General features: G+C 36.5%; 1 protein-coding gene across 2 annotated transcripts in view; it reads left to right on the plus strand.

Moving 5' to 3' along the window:
- TRIQK (triple QxxK/R motif containing) overlaps positions 1 to 17,773 on the plus strand; it is a 61,665-nt gene extending 43,892 nt beyond the window's left edge. For both annotated transcript variants that reach the window (XM_021543200.1, XM_077782922.1), the window contains exons 3-4: positions 2,640 to 2,725; positions 12,828 to 17,773. In XM_021543200.1, coding sequence (XP_021398875.1) covers positions 2,640 to 2,725; positions 12,828 to 12,941 — 200 coding nt within the window. In that variant the 3' untranslated portion in view covers positions 12,942 to 17,773. The remainder of the gene's footprint in view (positions 1 to 2,639; positions 2,726 to 12,827) is intronic.
- Positions 17,774 to 18,470: the final 697 nt, after the last annotated feature.

Genomic DNA, 18,470 nt, shown 5'->3' on the forward strand with positions numbered 1-18,470 from the left:
TCATCACTGAAATAGCCTGGTTGTTATAGGAGGGTTAGTTGTTAGTATCAGACTTAATATAAATCTGGAAATATTCTCTACATAAGTAGAATATAGTCTTAGCTGTAGCCATGATGCTGGAATAAAGAGTAGCAGGGTGCTGGAAACCAAGGGAAAGAGCACCAGTAAGCTTTCTCATTTGGATTAATAAACATATTTCTGCCTGTACATGTATTTGACAGTCTGGGTCTTCTATGCAGTATTTGCTCCTGCTTGTGTCACCTTCACACTTGAGCTGTGGAGAAGAGGAGGGAGAATGGGCAATGGGAGGAAAGGGAGGTGGGTTTTACTAGCTGACTTGTGTCCCATTCCTAGTGGACCTTACCAGGATTTCTAGTTTTCGTTATCTAATGCTCTTGCATCACTGGAAGGGAAATTTCTGACTGTCTTGTTTCATTTACCCCTGATGGAAGAGCAGCAAACCTGAATTATGAGAACTGAGATTGAACTTAGCGCTTGTCAGTTATATAGTTCTAAATGAAGATATTTTTCATGCTTAAAACATTTCAGATTGATACATTTCTATAGTTTGTTCACAAGTAAGTAAGAACAGCTGCATCACTTATGAAAGTTGGCTCCCAACAAACAAACAAAAAAATTCAAGGCTGTGGTGTGTCTAAGCCAAATTTCAGCCTGGAATGTATTTTTATGAGTAATAAACTCCTGCCATTTGTAATGGAAATTCTGAAAGATCTTTTAACTATTTCATGGCGAAAGTATGAGTGTGGGACTTTAGGGAGAAGAAACACATTCTCACTCTGGCTGGTGTCATCTCATGACTTAGCCATTTTTGTGGTTTCTGCAAGTCTTTCTCCAGCTGTTCTAAAAAATTATTGTACTCCTGATGCATAGTATTATCAGATATTACTGACTTCTGAAAAATAATGCTGCAGTAGTCCTGTCCTGATAATAAGATATATTGACTGGATGAATATATTGGAGCCTCTGACATAAATCATCTTTCTGTCATCCTTTCTTCACTCTGTCTTCTGAGTTTCCTTGTATATATGCTGCTTTTTTTTTTTTTTTATTCCTAATACATATGGTTTCAGTTATGTTTTCATTTGTTATTGAGTATTTTTAAGTTATTTCAAGTCTTTCATGAATAATATCTGACTGAAGAATAGTATGGAGACCTTCCCAGTATATAATCCATAGGACTGAGGAGAGATTATATAATGAAAGCAAATTCTTAATGCAAGTTCAGTATTCATGTTATGCTACACGACAGTCTCTGTATTGAGTGTGAGCAGGGTGATACAAGGAGTAGACAAAGTCAGAAATGGTTTTCCATGAATCCAGTGTATTACTGGAAAGAGACATTCACATTTCAGAATTTCATCACTGCACAATAATGTCCCAGTTTTCAAGGTAGCCATAAAATGCAAAGTTTGCATTATTGATTATGAATGTAAAATCACATCTGCTTGGATAAATGGAATTTTTGTATACAAAACAACTGGACAAAATTTTAGAGGAAAGGTTAAACTATTTGACTGTAACAGTAAAGAAAGCTAATATACAATTAGGTAAACTTTGTGATTTGAAAAAGGCCAGACACTCTGTTTTAAGCATTATAGTTTAGCTTTCAAATTAGGCATAGAGAAAAAAAGATAAGTACGCATTAGGAGGGAAAAAATAAAAAGGACTTCTTAAAAAGCCAAAGGAGTTGTACTGAGGCTGTATCCCTCTGAGCAGTTTCTTCACAGATTCTTCTTTTTCTTCTCCTTTTGTGACTGTATCTGTACCTTGACTTCTGTTAACTTAAACAAGCTATGGTTAAGAGTTCATAATAAAACAGTAACAGGCCTTTCAGACAGCAGAAATATCCCTGAGAGATATCAGGTGTCTTATGCTTTGTTATTAAGTTGAGATAAGTGATTTATACCATTTCTACCATTTCTGAATGCTTACATGTCCTCCTCTGAAGTCAGTTCATATAGACTCGTTGTATTCAAGCCCTGGGCTGCATTCTTTGTGGCTGCAAGAGATAGTCCCTGTAACTTGTTGAAAGTTAATCTAGAAAGTTTTGTGTAACATATTTTTACAAGAAGATGGTGTCAAGCAATGATTTTATTAGCATTTACTTAGACTGATCTCCATATCTGCGTTCTGATACCTGCAAATAATGTTTTCGTTCAGAATTACAAACCTTTACATTCACCAGAATGTCTTATCTTGCACATTTATATGTGTGTTAGGGATGACTAACCAAGAAAAATTCTAATGGAAATTTTTGTTTTGATTTCAATAAGAGAGAAAAGCATAATCTACTTTTAATCTACTTATTTGCTGACTGATTCCTATGGAGCAATTTATTAAACATTGTACTAGTGGATATCTATCTATAGATGTATTTTGATATCACTCTGGAGTAACAGGTTCTGCACTGATTTGTCAGATCTTGTTTCTGTCAGTGTCTGTGTTAAGCATGGTTGTTCCACAGATTGAATCCCTTTGTGATAGAGTAGCTGTTCTTTAAAATGCTGGACTGTGGGATGTTTTTAATATGTTGAATCAGACTTTTCAACTGAAATAAATGCTCATGTTCTTTATATTATTTTTGCATTGTTTTCATTGAATATGCTTTTTTACTCTAGGGAAACAAGATTATAAGAAAACCAGGCCTATGTTAAGAGCTACAAGATTAAAAGCAGAGGCCAAGAAAACTGCACTAGGCGTAAAGGTAGAGACTTCTTTGATAGCTCAAACCACCTTTGTGTTTGTTTCGTTTCCCCATAGATGTACTGTGTGAATATTGATTTCTGAGAGATATTGTTTATGACATTTCAAAATCTAAGTAGAATGCTAGAATCTAAAATATTTATGATTAACTGCTTTTACTTAACCCTAAAATGACTTGAATATTTGAAGTGCTGAAAGATTTTACATAGTGTATGTCCTTGTTAATGATGCATGCTTACTTTAAGGTTTAAAGTACTGTGTGGTTAGAAAATTGATGGTTTTAGGGAGCCTGTCTACACACAGAACAAATTATTTAACTATTTTGTATAGTTAGACAAATTACAATAAACAGTTCCTCTTCTCATCCTATGCCAGTAGTAATTTAAAGACTGGGTTTGTTAAGTATTGTTAATTCTCAGCATTACTGTCTCACTCTGCATCCTTGTGTACTACTTCGGACTAGGAAAAAGAAGGCTTAACTAACAGCAAAGGAAAGCATATGGAAAGATACTAAACTTTATTTTGAAAATGTTCCCTTTTCAGGCAGGTATGAAGTATAACAATTACTTTAGATCACAACTGTGAATATGAGCAAGGAGGACAATTAGGAATATTCTCTGTTATCTACTACCCAGTGTGTCATCAAAACAGGATCTAGCTGAACACACATTATTTATGTTGCCTCCAGTATTTTTTCCTCAGATTTATTTTTTTTTAATCTAACTGATACACTGTTAACAGCAAGAGTAAAACCTGAGGAAAAGAAAAAAGTAGATCCATTATCTAGGTATTCTAGTAAAAGAAACTTCAGAAATGTTAAAAGGAGAATGTTTCTTGTTTCTGGCAGATGAGAAATCAATTTTTTTCAAGTTATAGCTTATAGCAAATGCCAAGGTATTACTACCAAGCTGTAACAGCTGTTAGGCTGCCAGATGATGTATTTGGTTGTCTTCCAGAATTTGCTATTATAATCACGAAACAGTGCTTTCTTTTTGCTCCTGATTGCTGATCTCGATCAAGCATTACTGTGTGATGCAGTATGTTTTCACAACATAATCTCCTCAGTTAGTGCTGTGTGTCAGGTTTTAATGAGAAAAAGTAGATTGCCTTTTTTGTTTAAAGGATAAATTATTAACCTTTTGAGTTCCTTTTCTTTCCTTTCTTATTAATTTTTCCTTTTTATTTTCATTTTCCTTTCAATGGCGTGACCTTTTAAAAGTGATGTTCTACTTGGAGACTTAGTGTTCAGCGTAATTCTTTTAAAATGAACACATTTTTTGCATGTCTTTCACAAATGAGAAGAGTATGAGATTTAGTCCTTCAAAACCTGTTTCATTTCCTTATTTTCTTAAGTAATTCTTTCCTAAAAATGAGGGTGAATGGGAAAGCATATGTGTAATCATATATGTAATGAAGAATTGAGTATTAGTGAATAAAGGACTTTTGCCATCAAGATGTACATGTGCTCTCCAAGTCCTGAATGGGTGTGTTCTGCTAGTTGTACTGTGTGATGTCTCAGGTTTACAATTCTGCTTCTGCCTTAAAAAAAAAAAAAATCTCTAAAATATTTTCTTCCAGCTGTAATATTCTTTTGTTTTTCTGGACCTTAAAAAAAAGTCTGGGTCTTCCCCAAATAGATCACAGTAATTTATTTTGCTTCCGAAAAGCTGACAGAGCTGAAGCAGAAAGGAAGGTAAATTAGGCACCTTTCCCTTCAGGGATTTGCTTGTAGGGGAAGAAAAGCAGAGCTTTTATATGCATCCTTCTCACTGAGCCTGCTTAATGCAAACAACCTCTGGCTTAGTAAATGTTACAATCTACCAGAACACGGGCAATTTCTGTAGAGTAAACTCTGCCCTTCTGCTTACAGACCCACAGTGCTCAGCATGGAAGCGAAGTGTATTTAATGTCTTGGGGTAAAGGTGCACCTCTTCCCATCTCACAGTGACAGCTCTTCATCCTGCTCAATCCCTCCAGTAGCTGAAATTCACCATGGGCAGTAGATGCTCCTGGAGTGTCTGTAGGGAAATCTCCTTCCTTACCCCTGGAGAGGCTTAGTTGTGAAGCCCTAAAACCTATACCCCTCTCTCGAGCATAGCTTGTTTTGCTCAGTTCAGTGTTAAGATCCTCCAGCTGCCAAGTGCCATCTTTTTATATCTATCCTCCACACCTATCCTAAATCCTTCTCTGTTGTTTTCTGGATATTTTTTAAAATTATTCTTGACAACTTATGTTTGGTGTGACAGCAACTGGCAGGACAGAAGAAAACACAAATAGTTCTTCAGATCCTTTGACCAGTTGTCTCAATGCCCTGAGGTCACGCTTGTTCATCCTTAGTCTTGTTGGGACTTTGTATTTGTCTGCCTCGAAAACCAGTGGGCAATGGTCAGTGGGCCATGCCAAGCTGGGAATTTTGTTGGTGGTTTCCCAGAGGCTCACATACCTACCTATGGGCTGGGTCCAGGTGGCATATTGGAGTCCCTAATGACTATTGACCTTATTTTTTTCTGAATTGAGGAGGTTTTGATATGCAGGGTAGGTTGCCCTGCACTAGGATGTGCACTGGATGTATCTTCATCTACATTCTCATCTCCCTGGTCCTCAGATTCCAGAGTCTCATGTCTGCTCTTTAAGGGCACCTGGAGAGGTGAGGTAGGTCAGCAGGGAATTCACCTGCCATCCCAAGCAGAAATGCAATTCCACTCCCCACTGTTTTTTAAGAGCTCCTCCTTTTCCCTGGGATGAGTAATGTTAGTAAGTGACACGATTCACCTTCCAAAGGCTGGGATTTTAGGGTTTTTTTATTATATAGGCCCTAATTCTGTGCTGTAGAAATTGATTATCTTAAATCTGTGTTGAGAGGAAAAAAAAGTGATATAACTACAATGCAATGTAATAAGTGGGCACTTTAAATAGAAATGTCCAAAGTTCTTCTAAATCTGTGAGAAGACACATATGTGTATTTGGAATGTACTTTGTTTATATACGTATCTATTCAGTACATGATGCAATATGCAACATTTTAAAATAAATTAACCTTTTATTATAAAAAGCTAAGGTGAAGCTAATAAAAATGTTGTAATGGAAGGATAAATGTAAAAGTATAAACTCTCTGGGAAAGGGGAATATGTTTGTAGTTCTGTGAAATCCATACACACAATAAGCTAACCCAATAAGCACCATACAGCCACTTAAAACTGTAGGCTTTTTTATGTCATTGATAACTCTAGGGTTGTTTTGCATTACTGTCCTGAAGAAATTACATGCCTGGATGTAAACTAAGACTTAGTGTAGTATTTAGGGCAGGAAAAACGAGAACTAGAAAATAGTGAAGGGATTTTGTCCTTAATTTCTACGAGGATAATGAAATTCAACTGTTGTGTATTTCACCATAAGAGCTGACAACATTAGCTTAAAAAAAGGCCCTATAAATGACATAAAACTTTTCAGAACCAATCCCCTGGAGATTCTTCACATTTCATCGCTGGCATACTAATTAGTTTGTCTCGTCAAACTTTGATTGCATTGTCATTTTAATGCAAGGTTTAAAGTAACAAAGTTTCTTTCAGTCACTGGCATTTAGTACTTTTTAATTTCCCAATGAGGTATTTTTATCTATGTTGATAATGTCAAAGAAGCAGCTGAGCGCTAATAAATATCCAAAGTTAGTTCAAGCAGGGTGACCATGATAGTACTTGGTGTGTCATAGTTGCTCTTTAAACACGTTAAAGATTAAATATTGTAGCAGAGCTATTGTGCTGGCTCTGTTTGTATATGTGACACTAATGTAGACAGTGCCAGAATACATTGTGTCTCTTGGAAAAGCAGGACCCAGTCTGGAGAAAAAGAGGAAGCAATGTGTTATACATCTCCTGGTGTTTGGATAAGACAAAATTCTTTGTAGCAGTACCAAAAAGGGAGCCTCTGAACTTTCTCTGGGTCATTTTGTTGCCCCCCTCCACAGGGGGTTTGTGCTGGTGGAAGCCCAGCCATTCACCCTTATCAAGTAGAGAGGAAGGCCTTTCCACTTCTGGTGCCAGCTCTGCTCTCACTGGGTGAGGAAAACATGCCAGCAGGAGGGTGATAAGCAGAAAATGGTTTGAGAAGTGTGGAAGCTTGGCCCCCAGATAGCTGGAGTTTGGTATGCAGTGACTAAAAGTTGTGGGAGTTCTTGGGGAGAGATTTTTTTTCACAGGCTGCAAGAACAAATCAGTAGTCCATGGGACAAGTGATGAAGTTTTCTCTCTTCTTGAAAGGTAGACAAATCTTAACAGTAGTATTTTCAAAGTACTTGCAAAGACATTATTGACTGCACAATATCACTCCACAGAGAATTATTAGCAACACAGTACATTGATTCAGCTAAGGAAAAAATGTTTCCTAAACAAAGTGAGAGCTTACTGTCTGTCATTATGCGTATCTGCTTAACCTGTTGTGTAGTTAGAGACCTCACTATGGTGACTTTCTCTCATCTGGAACAACTTAGATAGGAATAGATAGCAACACATTCCTGGTGTATTTTAGCAAAGGATATTCTCCAATTTCATGCTGTTCATAATCTGCTAAATTAGTGAACTACATTTTTCAAGATACAATTTCATTTTCATAGCTTTGTAGAAATTAAGGCCACAAGAGACTATTAGATTATTTGATCTGCACTTCTATGTGTTAGAGATCATAAAATATTATCCAAATACTTTTTTCAAAGTCCAAGCACTTTGTAATGGTCAAAATACTGGGTCTTCAAATCAACTTATGTGTCTCAAAAAATGCAGAGCAGCTTAATATGCCAGCAGTGGATAAAGTGTGATATTCCCTGTAGTCAGGCTTTGATCCCTGACCTTGAAATGAAAGGGAGGGGAAACAGCACATACAAAGAGAAGAACAAAATCAGATCTGTGCCTGACCTGAACACATAAGTATCATAGTCATGGTGGTTTGAGATGTGAACAAGATGCACCAAGCAAAATCTTAGGAGGATTTTCTGTACCAGCTTGGAGCAGTAGACCATCTTTCTCAAACCTTCTTATGTCTCTACTTAGGACCAGAGTGTGGGACTTCAAAGAATAATCAATAACAGCAAAACCTCAAATCCTAGAAATCAAATCAATACAATGGAGGAAAATGTCAGCATCAGAAAACTTTTGATGCAATATAAAAATGTCTGAGCAGTTAAACATAGGGTGCTGTTACTTTTAATAACTTAGTAGTTTTTGGGGTTCAGAATGTAGCACTGACCGTGGAAGTAATCTGAGTTTTCCTAGAGCCTTGAAGGAGAGGAGCTGTCGCTATAGGATACGAGAAAGCACAACACGAGCCACCACGATGGCAAGGCAAAAAAGAAGAAAGTTTATTCTTCTGACTCCAAGTTTTATACTTTTCCAAAGGTGACAGTGGATTGGAGAGTGAATGGGCCACCTCTCCAAAGACATTGGACAAAACACCAGTACATCAACTTCCTCCACCCCCACGAAGGAATGCAAAACAATATGTTGTTTACAGAAAATGTGTGGAAAAGTTTTGTAACAGAATGTAAACTCAGAAGGCTTTAGAAAATCTTAAGAATCAGGGTGACAAGGAGCAGCTAGGAGAGTTGAGTTTGCTGACTCCTGGCAGCGAGGTCCTTCTTTTCACACAAGCCAAATTTGAAGTATTCTTTCCAATTTCAAAATAAAAATGTACTTCTTTGAGAGAGATCAGATGATAAAAGACTCACAGGTATGGAAGTCCATATTTTCCTGAAGAATGTTCAATCATTCTTGCTCCTAAAAAATGGCATTTAGTTCAAGGCTGAACTTATCTAACTGCAGCTGGGCCTTGAAAGTTTATTGTAAACAGGATAAAAGGACCCCACACTGTGAAATGCTTTGCTTAAATACAGGTGTATATAATTATATGCTGTAACCAAACTAGTTCTAATTCTTCTCTATGATAAAATAAATACTGGTCATCTCTCTGCTCGAAATCCCTCCACCTTTGTACATCCAGAAATCACAGAGTCACAGTTTTTCAAGGCAGAGTACTCTACTTTATAAGTACAGTATGCATCTTTGATACCTATATATATTATTTTGCATCTAGCTGTTTTAAAATGAATCCTGTTGTTTTGTAGGCATATAGCCAGGTATTTTTGATGACTCTCTTATAGTATCTTGTTCTCATTATTTGAGATAACAATGATCTTTCTTCCATCTGAAATTTTCACAGTAAAAAATTAGAACCTAAAAAGTGTGGATAAAAGTTCATAAATTACTTATGTTGCCTTCTGTTAGCTGTAGAATGTCCTGCATTAAGGAAGTAAGCATTCATGTATAAATATGTTTTTGTTGAAACTCTAAAACATGGTCACAGTGAATATCCACCTAAAGTCTTCAGTTAAAAATATGAGATAAAAAGATTGTCAGTTCCTGTATATGTATTTTACAGGTATCCTTGGTCAGCATGATTTTCTTTTCCTCTCTTTTCAGAAAGAGCAAGGGATAGTTTAGCAATTCAAAGAGAGAAATTTATGGTACTCTCACTTAGTTTTAAGCAGGTTTCTGGTAAAAAAGGTGTAATTCTATTTGAAGGGCAATTAAAAAACATGTAACACCCCCCCCCCCCCCCCCAACATTTCCTGGAAGTATGATATTTCTCTATATGTGTAGGATATGAGGGGCCATACACAGTGTCCAGATTTCTGTTATCATAGCCAACATTTTTTCCTCGCCCCCTCTCCTGATTAATCTTGTTTAGATCCCAGCTCTGCCACTTGCTCCATCAGGGTGAATTTGAGGACATAATCCAAGTATTTTGGCATGAGAGACATAAAAATGACAAAAAATGATAAGAGAACTAAATCTGCATTTTGCTGTAATGGTATGCATTTCCTTTATGAAAAGTTTCTGGAAAACTTAACCAAACTGAAATCAGTAGGGTTCTACATATGCTATTCTACATGTAAGAGAATAAAATAGAAAATTCTGTTCCTTTTTAAAGGCTTCTATGACTGTACTTTGGGATTTGAGAGTAAAAATGTTGTTTTCTAGTGTTCTGTAGCATGATATAAAAGAAAAAAAAAAGGAGAAAAGGTCCTCTGATCATTTTAAGTTTATTTCTATAAAACTTTTTCTTTATTCTTTAATTATTCATGGTAAAATCCTTTGAGTAAATGGATTTTGCAGAGGATGATTGGGATGATCCATAAAGTGCAAGAGAAAGGGAGCTATATATGCCAAGCAGGGAGTATTTTAACACTTAATTTCTATGCATGACTTAAAATACAAATAGCAAAGCCTGAAAAGTATAAAACAAATTAAAATGACAATATATATATCTGTTGTGGCAAATACAGTACAGTGGTGCAGCATCTCATTTGCTATTTACCTTGCAAAATTTATGCTTATAAAAGTCCATAAACTGGATGCAATTCTTAAGAGACTGCATATCCCTAGCTAAGAGCCAGATGTCCTTTGTAAGGCCATTTATTTTATATTTTTGTTACTCTGCCTTTTTCAGTAACTCAAAACTAAGGTTCTTGCATAACTCTCCAACCTGGAGTTTTAGGAGGAATTTTCATTCCCAGGGATAATAAATAATGATCCACCCACACAGTTCCTAATGGCTGTGCAGGGAAAATAGTATTGTTATCACAGTGTTACTCATTGTGAAACTTAGGCAGAGGAATTAAAGAACTGCTTCTATGAAGCAGTTACAAGGCAGCCTAAGAAAAAAAACCTCAAGATTTTCCCAATTCCACTTCCTTTGAAACAAATCTTTAATGCAAAGGTTCCTGAAAAGTTTGCTGCTGCTATTCACAGCATTTTTTAAGGGAGACCGGGGGAAGGGAAGGCAAAGGTAAAGCTATTGTAAAGCAGAAAGAGTGAGACGTGTGGCATCCAAACAAGAGAAAAACTTTTTAATACTGGAATGAATTTGCTCTCTGTGTCAAGTGTGAACGGTGCCTGCAATGTATGGTTTTGTTGTCCACTCTCCTGAGCAGATGGAGCTTGCAGTTGTATGTCACTTGTTTATTACATCCTCTTAAGATTAGTAGCTGTGTGGCCAGATGGGTCTGGGAGCACAGCTGTGGATACAAGGAAATAAATGAAACCTGTCTGATGCTGCCATGCCCTTTTGTGAGATACTGACGTGTTGCAACTGCAACAAAGCAAAAATCACTTTCCTTTAATATATGAGTGAATTAGATGTACTTCTTTTAAAAATCAAATCATGAAATCAGGAGGATGAAGTTCAGAGGGTGGTACAATTCTAAGAGGAAAATGTAGTTGAAATCTGTATCCAACAGCCTCAGCAAATTTGCAGGAGCAATTTTAATGTAGTAAAACAAATTTAAACTACATCTCAGTCATCCATATAAAATATAAAGCAAAGGTTTCTATAGAATAAAGAATATGCTCTTATAGAACATATGCCAACTAGGCAGTAGTATTTCAAAATTTATTAGATGGCATATGTTGAATTATTGATCCGACATTCTGATAAACTATATAATGCATTCATGTAAATGCAAATTAAATGCTGCTCTATAGAAGAATGCCAGATATGGGCTAGACTTTAAAAAATGAAATGCACAGTTTTAACTCCTTCATGTCAGTGAACACAATGTTGGTCACAAAGCCACCACCACCCTAGAGATGCTGGGTAGGATTAATCCCACAGTGCACAAAAAGAGGTACCATCTGCACTCCCTTCTAGACTAAGGGGAGAAATGGTCATTTTTGGGAATTCGCCTGCCATCTCTTAGAGGACACAAGATGGACAGGTTCTGTTCTTGGAAAGTAAAGGGTGTCTTGTTGTCTTGGTTCAGTGTAGGCATCTCCTTTCAGTCCTGCTGACAGAGTAGGTTTGATGTGACATCTTCTCTACCAATTCAGATCAGTTGTTATAAAATCACTGAACTTTTTTTCTTGGGCTTGTTCTTCTGATGTAATTGTTTTATAGCTTAACATGAAGCTGAGAATTGGAGGGGAAGTTTTGCTTCTTTCCTTAGAGAGAGAGCGGGATTTGGAGGTACAAACTAACCTTTGGAACATCTCAAATGCAGAATTTTAAAAATTCATCATTATGACCAGGAGTCAAGCAGTAGATGTTGTTAGCTGTAGAGTCATACTTTCTGTGAGCTGAAGGGATATAAGGATTTTTCTCAGATTTATCTTTCATATTTCACTGTCTGGCAAAATGAGAGTCAACACTATAGGAAGTGTGCTGTGCCTTACAGAAAAATAAAAACTTAAAAAGGAGAAATATGGTGTCTTTGAAATAAATAAAAAGGAAAGAAATACAGGAAATAAAAGAAATATTAAGAGGATGATTGTACTATAATTACATTTTTACAGAGTCCAGCCTTAAGATGATAGCAGTCACATAATGACTATAATGTGTAGTATAAAAACATATTTCTGCTTCTGAAAGCTGCTATAAATCATGTATACTTTGGAAGTGTCTTTTATGTTAATTAAGGAAGATGCAGCAAGTTGCAATATTTTATGGGAAGAGAGGCAAGTGCAAATTGTTGTGCTTTTTGCCTTATTGCAGAGCTGAAGAAAGAAAAGTTTCATCCAATTCTGAAGGAGTTTGTAGTTCCATGTTGTACTGCATGCCAGGAGGTTGGGAGGTAGAGGTAGCAATTTTCATTGACTTCCACCATACTGTGTTTGCTTCATTAAAAAATTACAAATTTGTTGGCAAAAAGCAGTAACATATTGCTAGAAAACATCAAAATTCACAGTGTAAATTCATAACTTAAATTTGTGTTCAAAACTGTGGTTTGTGAATTCTGTCTTTTCCTTTAAAAAAGAAGGAATTGGATAAAAAATATAAAAAGCTCCTATTTATAGGTAAGACTAAAGATTTTTAAGCTAATACCCTCTTTCTGATGGTATATCAGATTCACCAAAATCTTTATTAAGTGAATGGATTCTACAACATTTGGAATGGTAACCACAATAGAGAAATCATTAAAGCATCAATGCCTTATGCAATTATATTCTGTCTGATGTTATTTTGATGTGCATTGTAGAAGGGAAATAATATTTATTCCTGATTAATCTGAAAATATGGTATTATTTCTAACAGGTTTTTGTTTTCTTTTATTTCTACAGGAAGTTGCCCTTGTCCTTGCAGCTATACTGGTATTTTTGTTGGCTTTCTATGCTTTTTTTTATCTTAATGTTTCCAATGAAGTTGACCTTGATCTGGACCCAGATGAAAACTAGCAGATGCAATGAATCTATCATCAAGATTTCTTCAGCTTCAACAAGACTACATAGGAACACACAGTCCCTTCACTGTAAGACAGTAAATGATGCCATTTCTTGCAGTCCAAATTAATAAGAAAGTTTTGCAATACATCAGTCACATTCCAGGTCTCCAAAATAAGAACACTTATGCCTGGCCAAGTGTATTTGTCTAACACCAAAGCCAGGAGCTACAGTACAATACATGAAGTTTATTGTTTACATGATGTTTTTCTCAGGCAGAGAACTTTGATGTCAAAAGCGAGGTGTTACTATTATCATGGGTATTGATGCTGACTTCACAGGAGTGTCTGCCTTGACCAAATTTAGGAATCAGAGCTTCCTAATAACCAGATTAGTTTCCTGTTGCTTTCTGAAAAGAAAGCAGAAGTACCAAATAAAAAGTCTTTTCTTCATTTGTGTTTAAAATATACCAAAACGCCCTCATCCTTTCTCTCCCTTTTAATCTTTCTTGTGTATGTGTGCACATGCATGAGGATGGAAGAAATTGTAGTAAAAGAAATCTTCTTACAAGCAGTCTGTCACCTTCTATATGGACTTAATTTTCTGTCATTCCAGATTCTGTGTGCCCATATATCTGCAGTAATCTTTTTCATTCTTTTGCCAACTGTTCAGCACACATGTGTTCTGTTAGAAATGGCACCTGGATGACAGAAGCTCTAACATTCACATATGCTTCTGAAACACAGTTCTTTACCTCCTGTGCTGTCTGAACTAGTGTAAATAGAAAGTTTAGTCGATGTTGGTTTTAATTAGTGTATTGGTCTACTATTAATATGAAGTCAAAATTGTGTTTTAATTATGCTCTTCCTGATGGTTTTGTTATCAACTTGCTCTACCTATTAGGAGCATGTTGTATAAAAACATTCCTTTCCAGCTATACAATAATTTTTAATCATCAAACTAATGTGAGAGGCTGTAAGTAATATGAAAACACGTTTTTTCCTGGCGTACGAATAACTGGTAAATCTTGGCTCCTTTACATCTTTCAGTTCTTGCAAAGTACCTTTCAAATTAGGCACTGTAGATATAATTTTTGTTCCTTTTGATAGCCAAAAGCAACTTGAAGAATTTGGTGTGTCAGAGCAGCTGCAGGGAACTTCAAAATTGTTCTCAGTTTGGCATATAACTGAGTTTTGGATGTAAAGACTCAGTTTTGATACTCTTAAAAGTGTGGTCAGTCTTTGACTAAGATTCATTTCCAATTAGGTTTGGTATCGAAACATGTAGAGCCATTGGTGCTGTATGTTGCAAGGAAATTTAGACAGACTGACTTTCAGAAAAGTTTCTGTAATTCTGAGGCTTGGTTTTGCCATTAACATAAATTTCAGAGCTGAATGTTAGGTTTAATTGCATCTGAGGTATTTATTGTCTTGTTCCTGAGATGCCCAACTAGGATTTCATATAGTGATTTCGAAGACAAAGGGATACAAATCACAGCAAATATTATAATGGAAAATATATTTCTTTTAAATTGACACAGTCCCATTATCACCACTTATGAAACTTTGATCAATACAGTTAATTTTTAAACTATAGAGTAACTATGATTATATACATTATGAGTCTCTAAGGATCCACTTCATATGTGTCATAGTCTTCATTCACTTTCTGCCATGCAAAACATCAACTCTGGAAATTCAGAGTACAACAGTCTTCCGAAAAATATATGAAAGAGAAATGTATATATGTAAATATATCTTATTTTCTACGTATGACTGTTAGAGACACAAAATCCTAACATTTGTGTATGCATGTGACTTACAGTCCACTACTAGCCGCACAGTTGACCAAACACCTTGCAACATGTTGAATTTATGTTGAGGCATTATTTGACACATGGCCCAAATTCCAGTGGAGGGAAAGCATATCACAAGCTGTCTCCTTGGATGTGACATGCCTTTCACTTTACCAGCACCCAGCCACATGTCACAGAAACCGCAGACCTGTTCTGTTACTTTACATTAGCAATTTTCATGTTCTGTAACATGCTGGAAGGATTGCTTCCTTCATGTCAGCATATGGCTCTCAGGGTCATGTATGGTCTGAGAAAGATATGTGGTTACTCCCTTCATGCAGGTCATTTCGTAATCTGCTCTCTCAATTGGTTGCATTAAAAAGCAAGAAATTCTTGCTGACAAATTTATGAACATGAAGTTCCTACAACAGGAATACTTCATTTCCCATAACTGTGAATCAGACCAAATCTGAAGTGTGTATATATGTGATTCTATGAGCTTCCCCAATGTATGGCTTATGAGTCCATATTGCACAGTTTGCAATTCGGCTTTGTTTGGATTAGGTCTTTTTATTTGCATGAAAGATCATAGAATCATTAAATCCTTGAATGGTTTGGCTTAGAAGGGATGCAAAAGATGATCTATTTCCAATACCTCTGCCATGGGCAGAGACACCTTCTACTAGAGCATGTTGCTCAAAGCCCCATCCTGGTGTCAAACACCTCCAGGGATGGTGCATCCACAGCTTTCCTGGGCAATCTGTTCCAGTGCCTAACCACCCTCAGAATAAAGAATGTTTTCTCAATGTCTAATCTAAACTTACTCCCTTTTAGTATGAATCAACTCTCTCTTGAGCTGTCACTACATGCTTTTGTAAAAAGTCCATCTTTTTTGTAGGCTTCCTTCAGGTACCAGAAGGATATTCTCATGTAATTGGAAAATTTATTTTTGCTTAGACCGGGTAAACTTCTGTTCAGTATATATAGAAATACATGGTAAATATTGCAGCAAATACACATCTTCTCTTATCAGTACAATAATTCCTAGTAGGATATGTTGCTTGTTTTGCCCTTAATTATAACTGAGATTGAAATATGCCTTTTGGATTTTGGACCATTTATCTTTCTGTGAGTTTCTCAGTGTCTATTTTATTAATAAATGACTTTTTTATATTTTGGTTCTCTTACTAATGTTGAACACACTGAATTATGTATACATTTGAAAGGACATTAAAGCAATCTAAACAGCACAATGTTCAAAAGTAAGCACTGTAAAGTAAGCAGTTTTAGAATATCTGGATACATCAGTACTTGCCCTCTACTCCTGGAGTAAACTGAATTTCTTTCTAGCAGAGGTTGTGGAGGAGATATACTGAGCCTATGCTGAGTCCTTGTGCTGTGGGTGGGAGCAAATATCCTGTCTGGAAGAATCTCTGGCTAGGAAGGCATAACAGTCTTCCAGAATTGATTTTGCTCAACAAATCTTCTTAGGTGGTTTTCCTTTTCTCTTTGATTCTTCAGTAGCAGAATCAACATGTAGACCATCTCAGGACAGAAGCCTCAGTCTGGTATTTTTACTAGTGCTTCTAGTGAAGATTGCCAAGGAAAGGCTCTAGGCTCTACTACCTAGAGTCCATAAACTTATTTTACTGGAAGCTTAGGAGGCAAGTTAAGCATTTCCCTTAATAGACCCTAGAGATACATTTAAACTTTTCTTGAAGAATGCTGTAGTTAAAGTTTACTGTTGCATATCATATAGACATCATGTGATTTAGAATCAGCTCCCTCCTTGCATCAGACCAGCTGTAGCAGGTCTGTAGCAGGATATGTAGACTGGGAGATTGTGCTGCAACACATAACTACGAGTAGCTACAACATGAGCAAACTCATCTGTTTACTTAGGTGTCCTCTAGAGCAGCTGACCTAAAAGTTTTATTTGAAAACACAGGTTTTGAACAACTCTGCTAAAGGAAAGAACAGTGAAAGCCCTACAAAGCTGTTCATGCCTCTTCCATGAAGGTTGCTGCCATGGAAGAGGCTCATCTGCTTACTTAGGGGCAAGTTTTGCATGCTGCCTTTTTCAGAAGGAAAATGCTTCTAGGAGCTCCCAGCAGAGTGATGTCTGATAAGGGATTGTCCCTGTAAGGCACAGCTGAGCCAGGTGGTGAAGGTCAAGTACATTCAGGACAATTTTCTTTAGAGAACTGTACTTGAAAAGCAGAGTAGGCAAGTTAGAGTGCCAACAAAAAAGATACTATGGATCTTGATCGCATTTCAAGTTCTACTTACAGTAGCATAGTAATTAGCAGTGCTTATGACTAAGAAAATAACAGCATGGCACATCAATAACACAGGAGAGATGTGATGTTGGAACTGCATCCTGAAAGATTCTACAGAGTATTATGCCTGCACTTTGGGAAGTGAAGCCATGAGATGAATAAATTGGCAAAGATTATCTGTGATCTTATGCTTACAATATTTTTTTCCTGAAAGAGCCAGTGGAGATATTTTGCAGTACTTTTCTCCATCACCCTCTTAGTTTGCTGTAATGCATTTTTGTAGATGTATTTCTTTCTATGCATTTCCAAGAGTGAAAAAATATTTTTTTTTGCACTTCATCAATTCATTTAATTGACAGAATCCTCTACTCATCCTTTTATCCCCCCTTAATCACAATCAAATTAGTGGGGAGACAGCCAAAATGTTAGGTACCAGTGTCTCTCAAGCAGATGTCACACCACTATTTTTTAGCTCGTTTAAATGAATAAACATGTTAAACTGTGAAGTATTACATTTTAGATTTTTTCATTTAAAAAAATGGGACAATCTGTTTACTGTCCTTAATTGAGACAACAATCCTGGTGGTTGCCAGTTTTGGCAGTTGTAATAATGAAATATAAATATTGGGACAGACTAACTGATGATTGTGGAGGATAGTTCAAGTACAATACTCATTCTGCATGAATACCTTTTTCAGTGCTCCGTTTTTTCTAGCTTCTGTGATTGTTGTACTTGTTTCGCATGTTAAATAAATACCTGACTAGTCAATCTATAGGCTTGATTACGTTGTCTTATTCTCCATAGCTAAAGCTATCCACCCTGGACCACAGTTCATGCCTTGCCTAAACTCTCCCTGAAAGGTATATGTCCAAGTCAGTTACAAATATGAGCTTCAAAGAGCTTTGTTTCGCTGGACTGTGGAAAAAATAAGCAACATAAAGGTCTTTAGTACTCTTCTTGCCATTTCACAAAGATACTGTAGAAATTTAAAATAGTGCAGCCACAGGAGGTGAGTATGTACTTTGGTGACAAACAGATGTCATTGTTCTATTGCACTTCCTCCAGAAACAAGTCTGGAAGAAAATTGAAGCAAAATGGCCAGTTCCTCCAGGAGTCCACCACCTCACAAGTCAGCATGTTGTTCATGAAGAGCTAAGTCTGATATCAAGTCAGAGCTACTACAACTTCTTTTTCATAGGATGATAAAAGGGCCACAAGGAGTAAAGGTGTCTGGAGCAAAGCAGCAGCTTCTTGGACCAATGGGTTGTTTATTTAAGAAACAGAGTTCGGGGGCAAAATATACGTCAGAGCAGTCACTGCTGCCTCCATGTATAAATAAGTCACATTATGCTAAGATATAGTGGGTTTGTATGTCTGTTACAGAGTTAAATGTAAATGCTCTGATACTGACAACATTTCTCTAGAGGCACCTTCTCCTGTGAGACTTAGCAGAGAGGAGGGATGTGGAG

The sequence above is a fragment of the Lonchura striata genome, chromosome 1 (genome assembly GCF_046129695.1).
Source record: "Lonchura striata isolate bLonStr1 chromosome 1, bLonStr1.mat, whole genome shotgun sequence".
NCBI classification, from domain to species: Eukaryota; Metazoa; Chordata; class Aves; order Passeriformes; family Estrildidae; genus Lonchura; species Lonchura striata.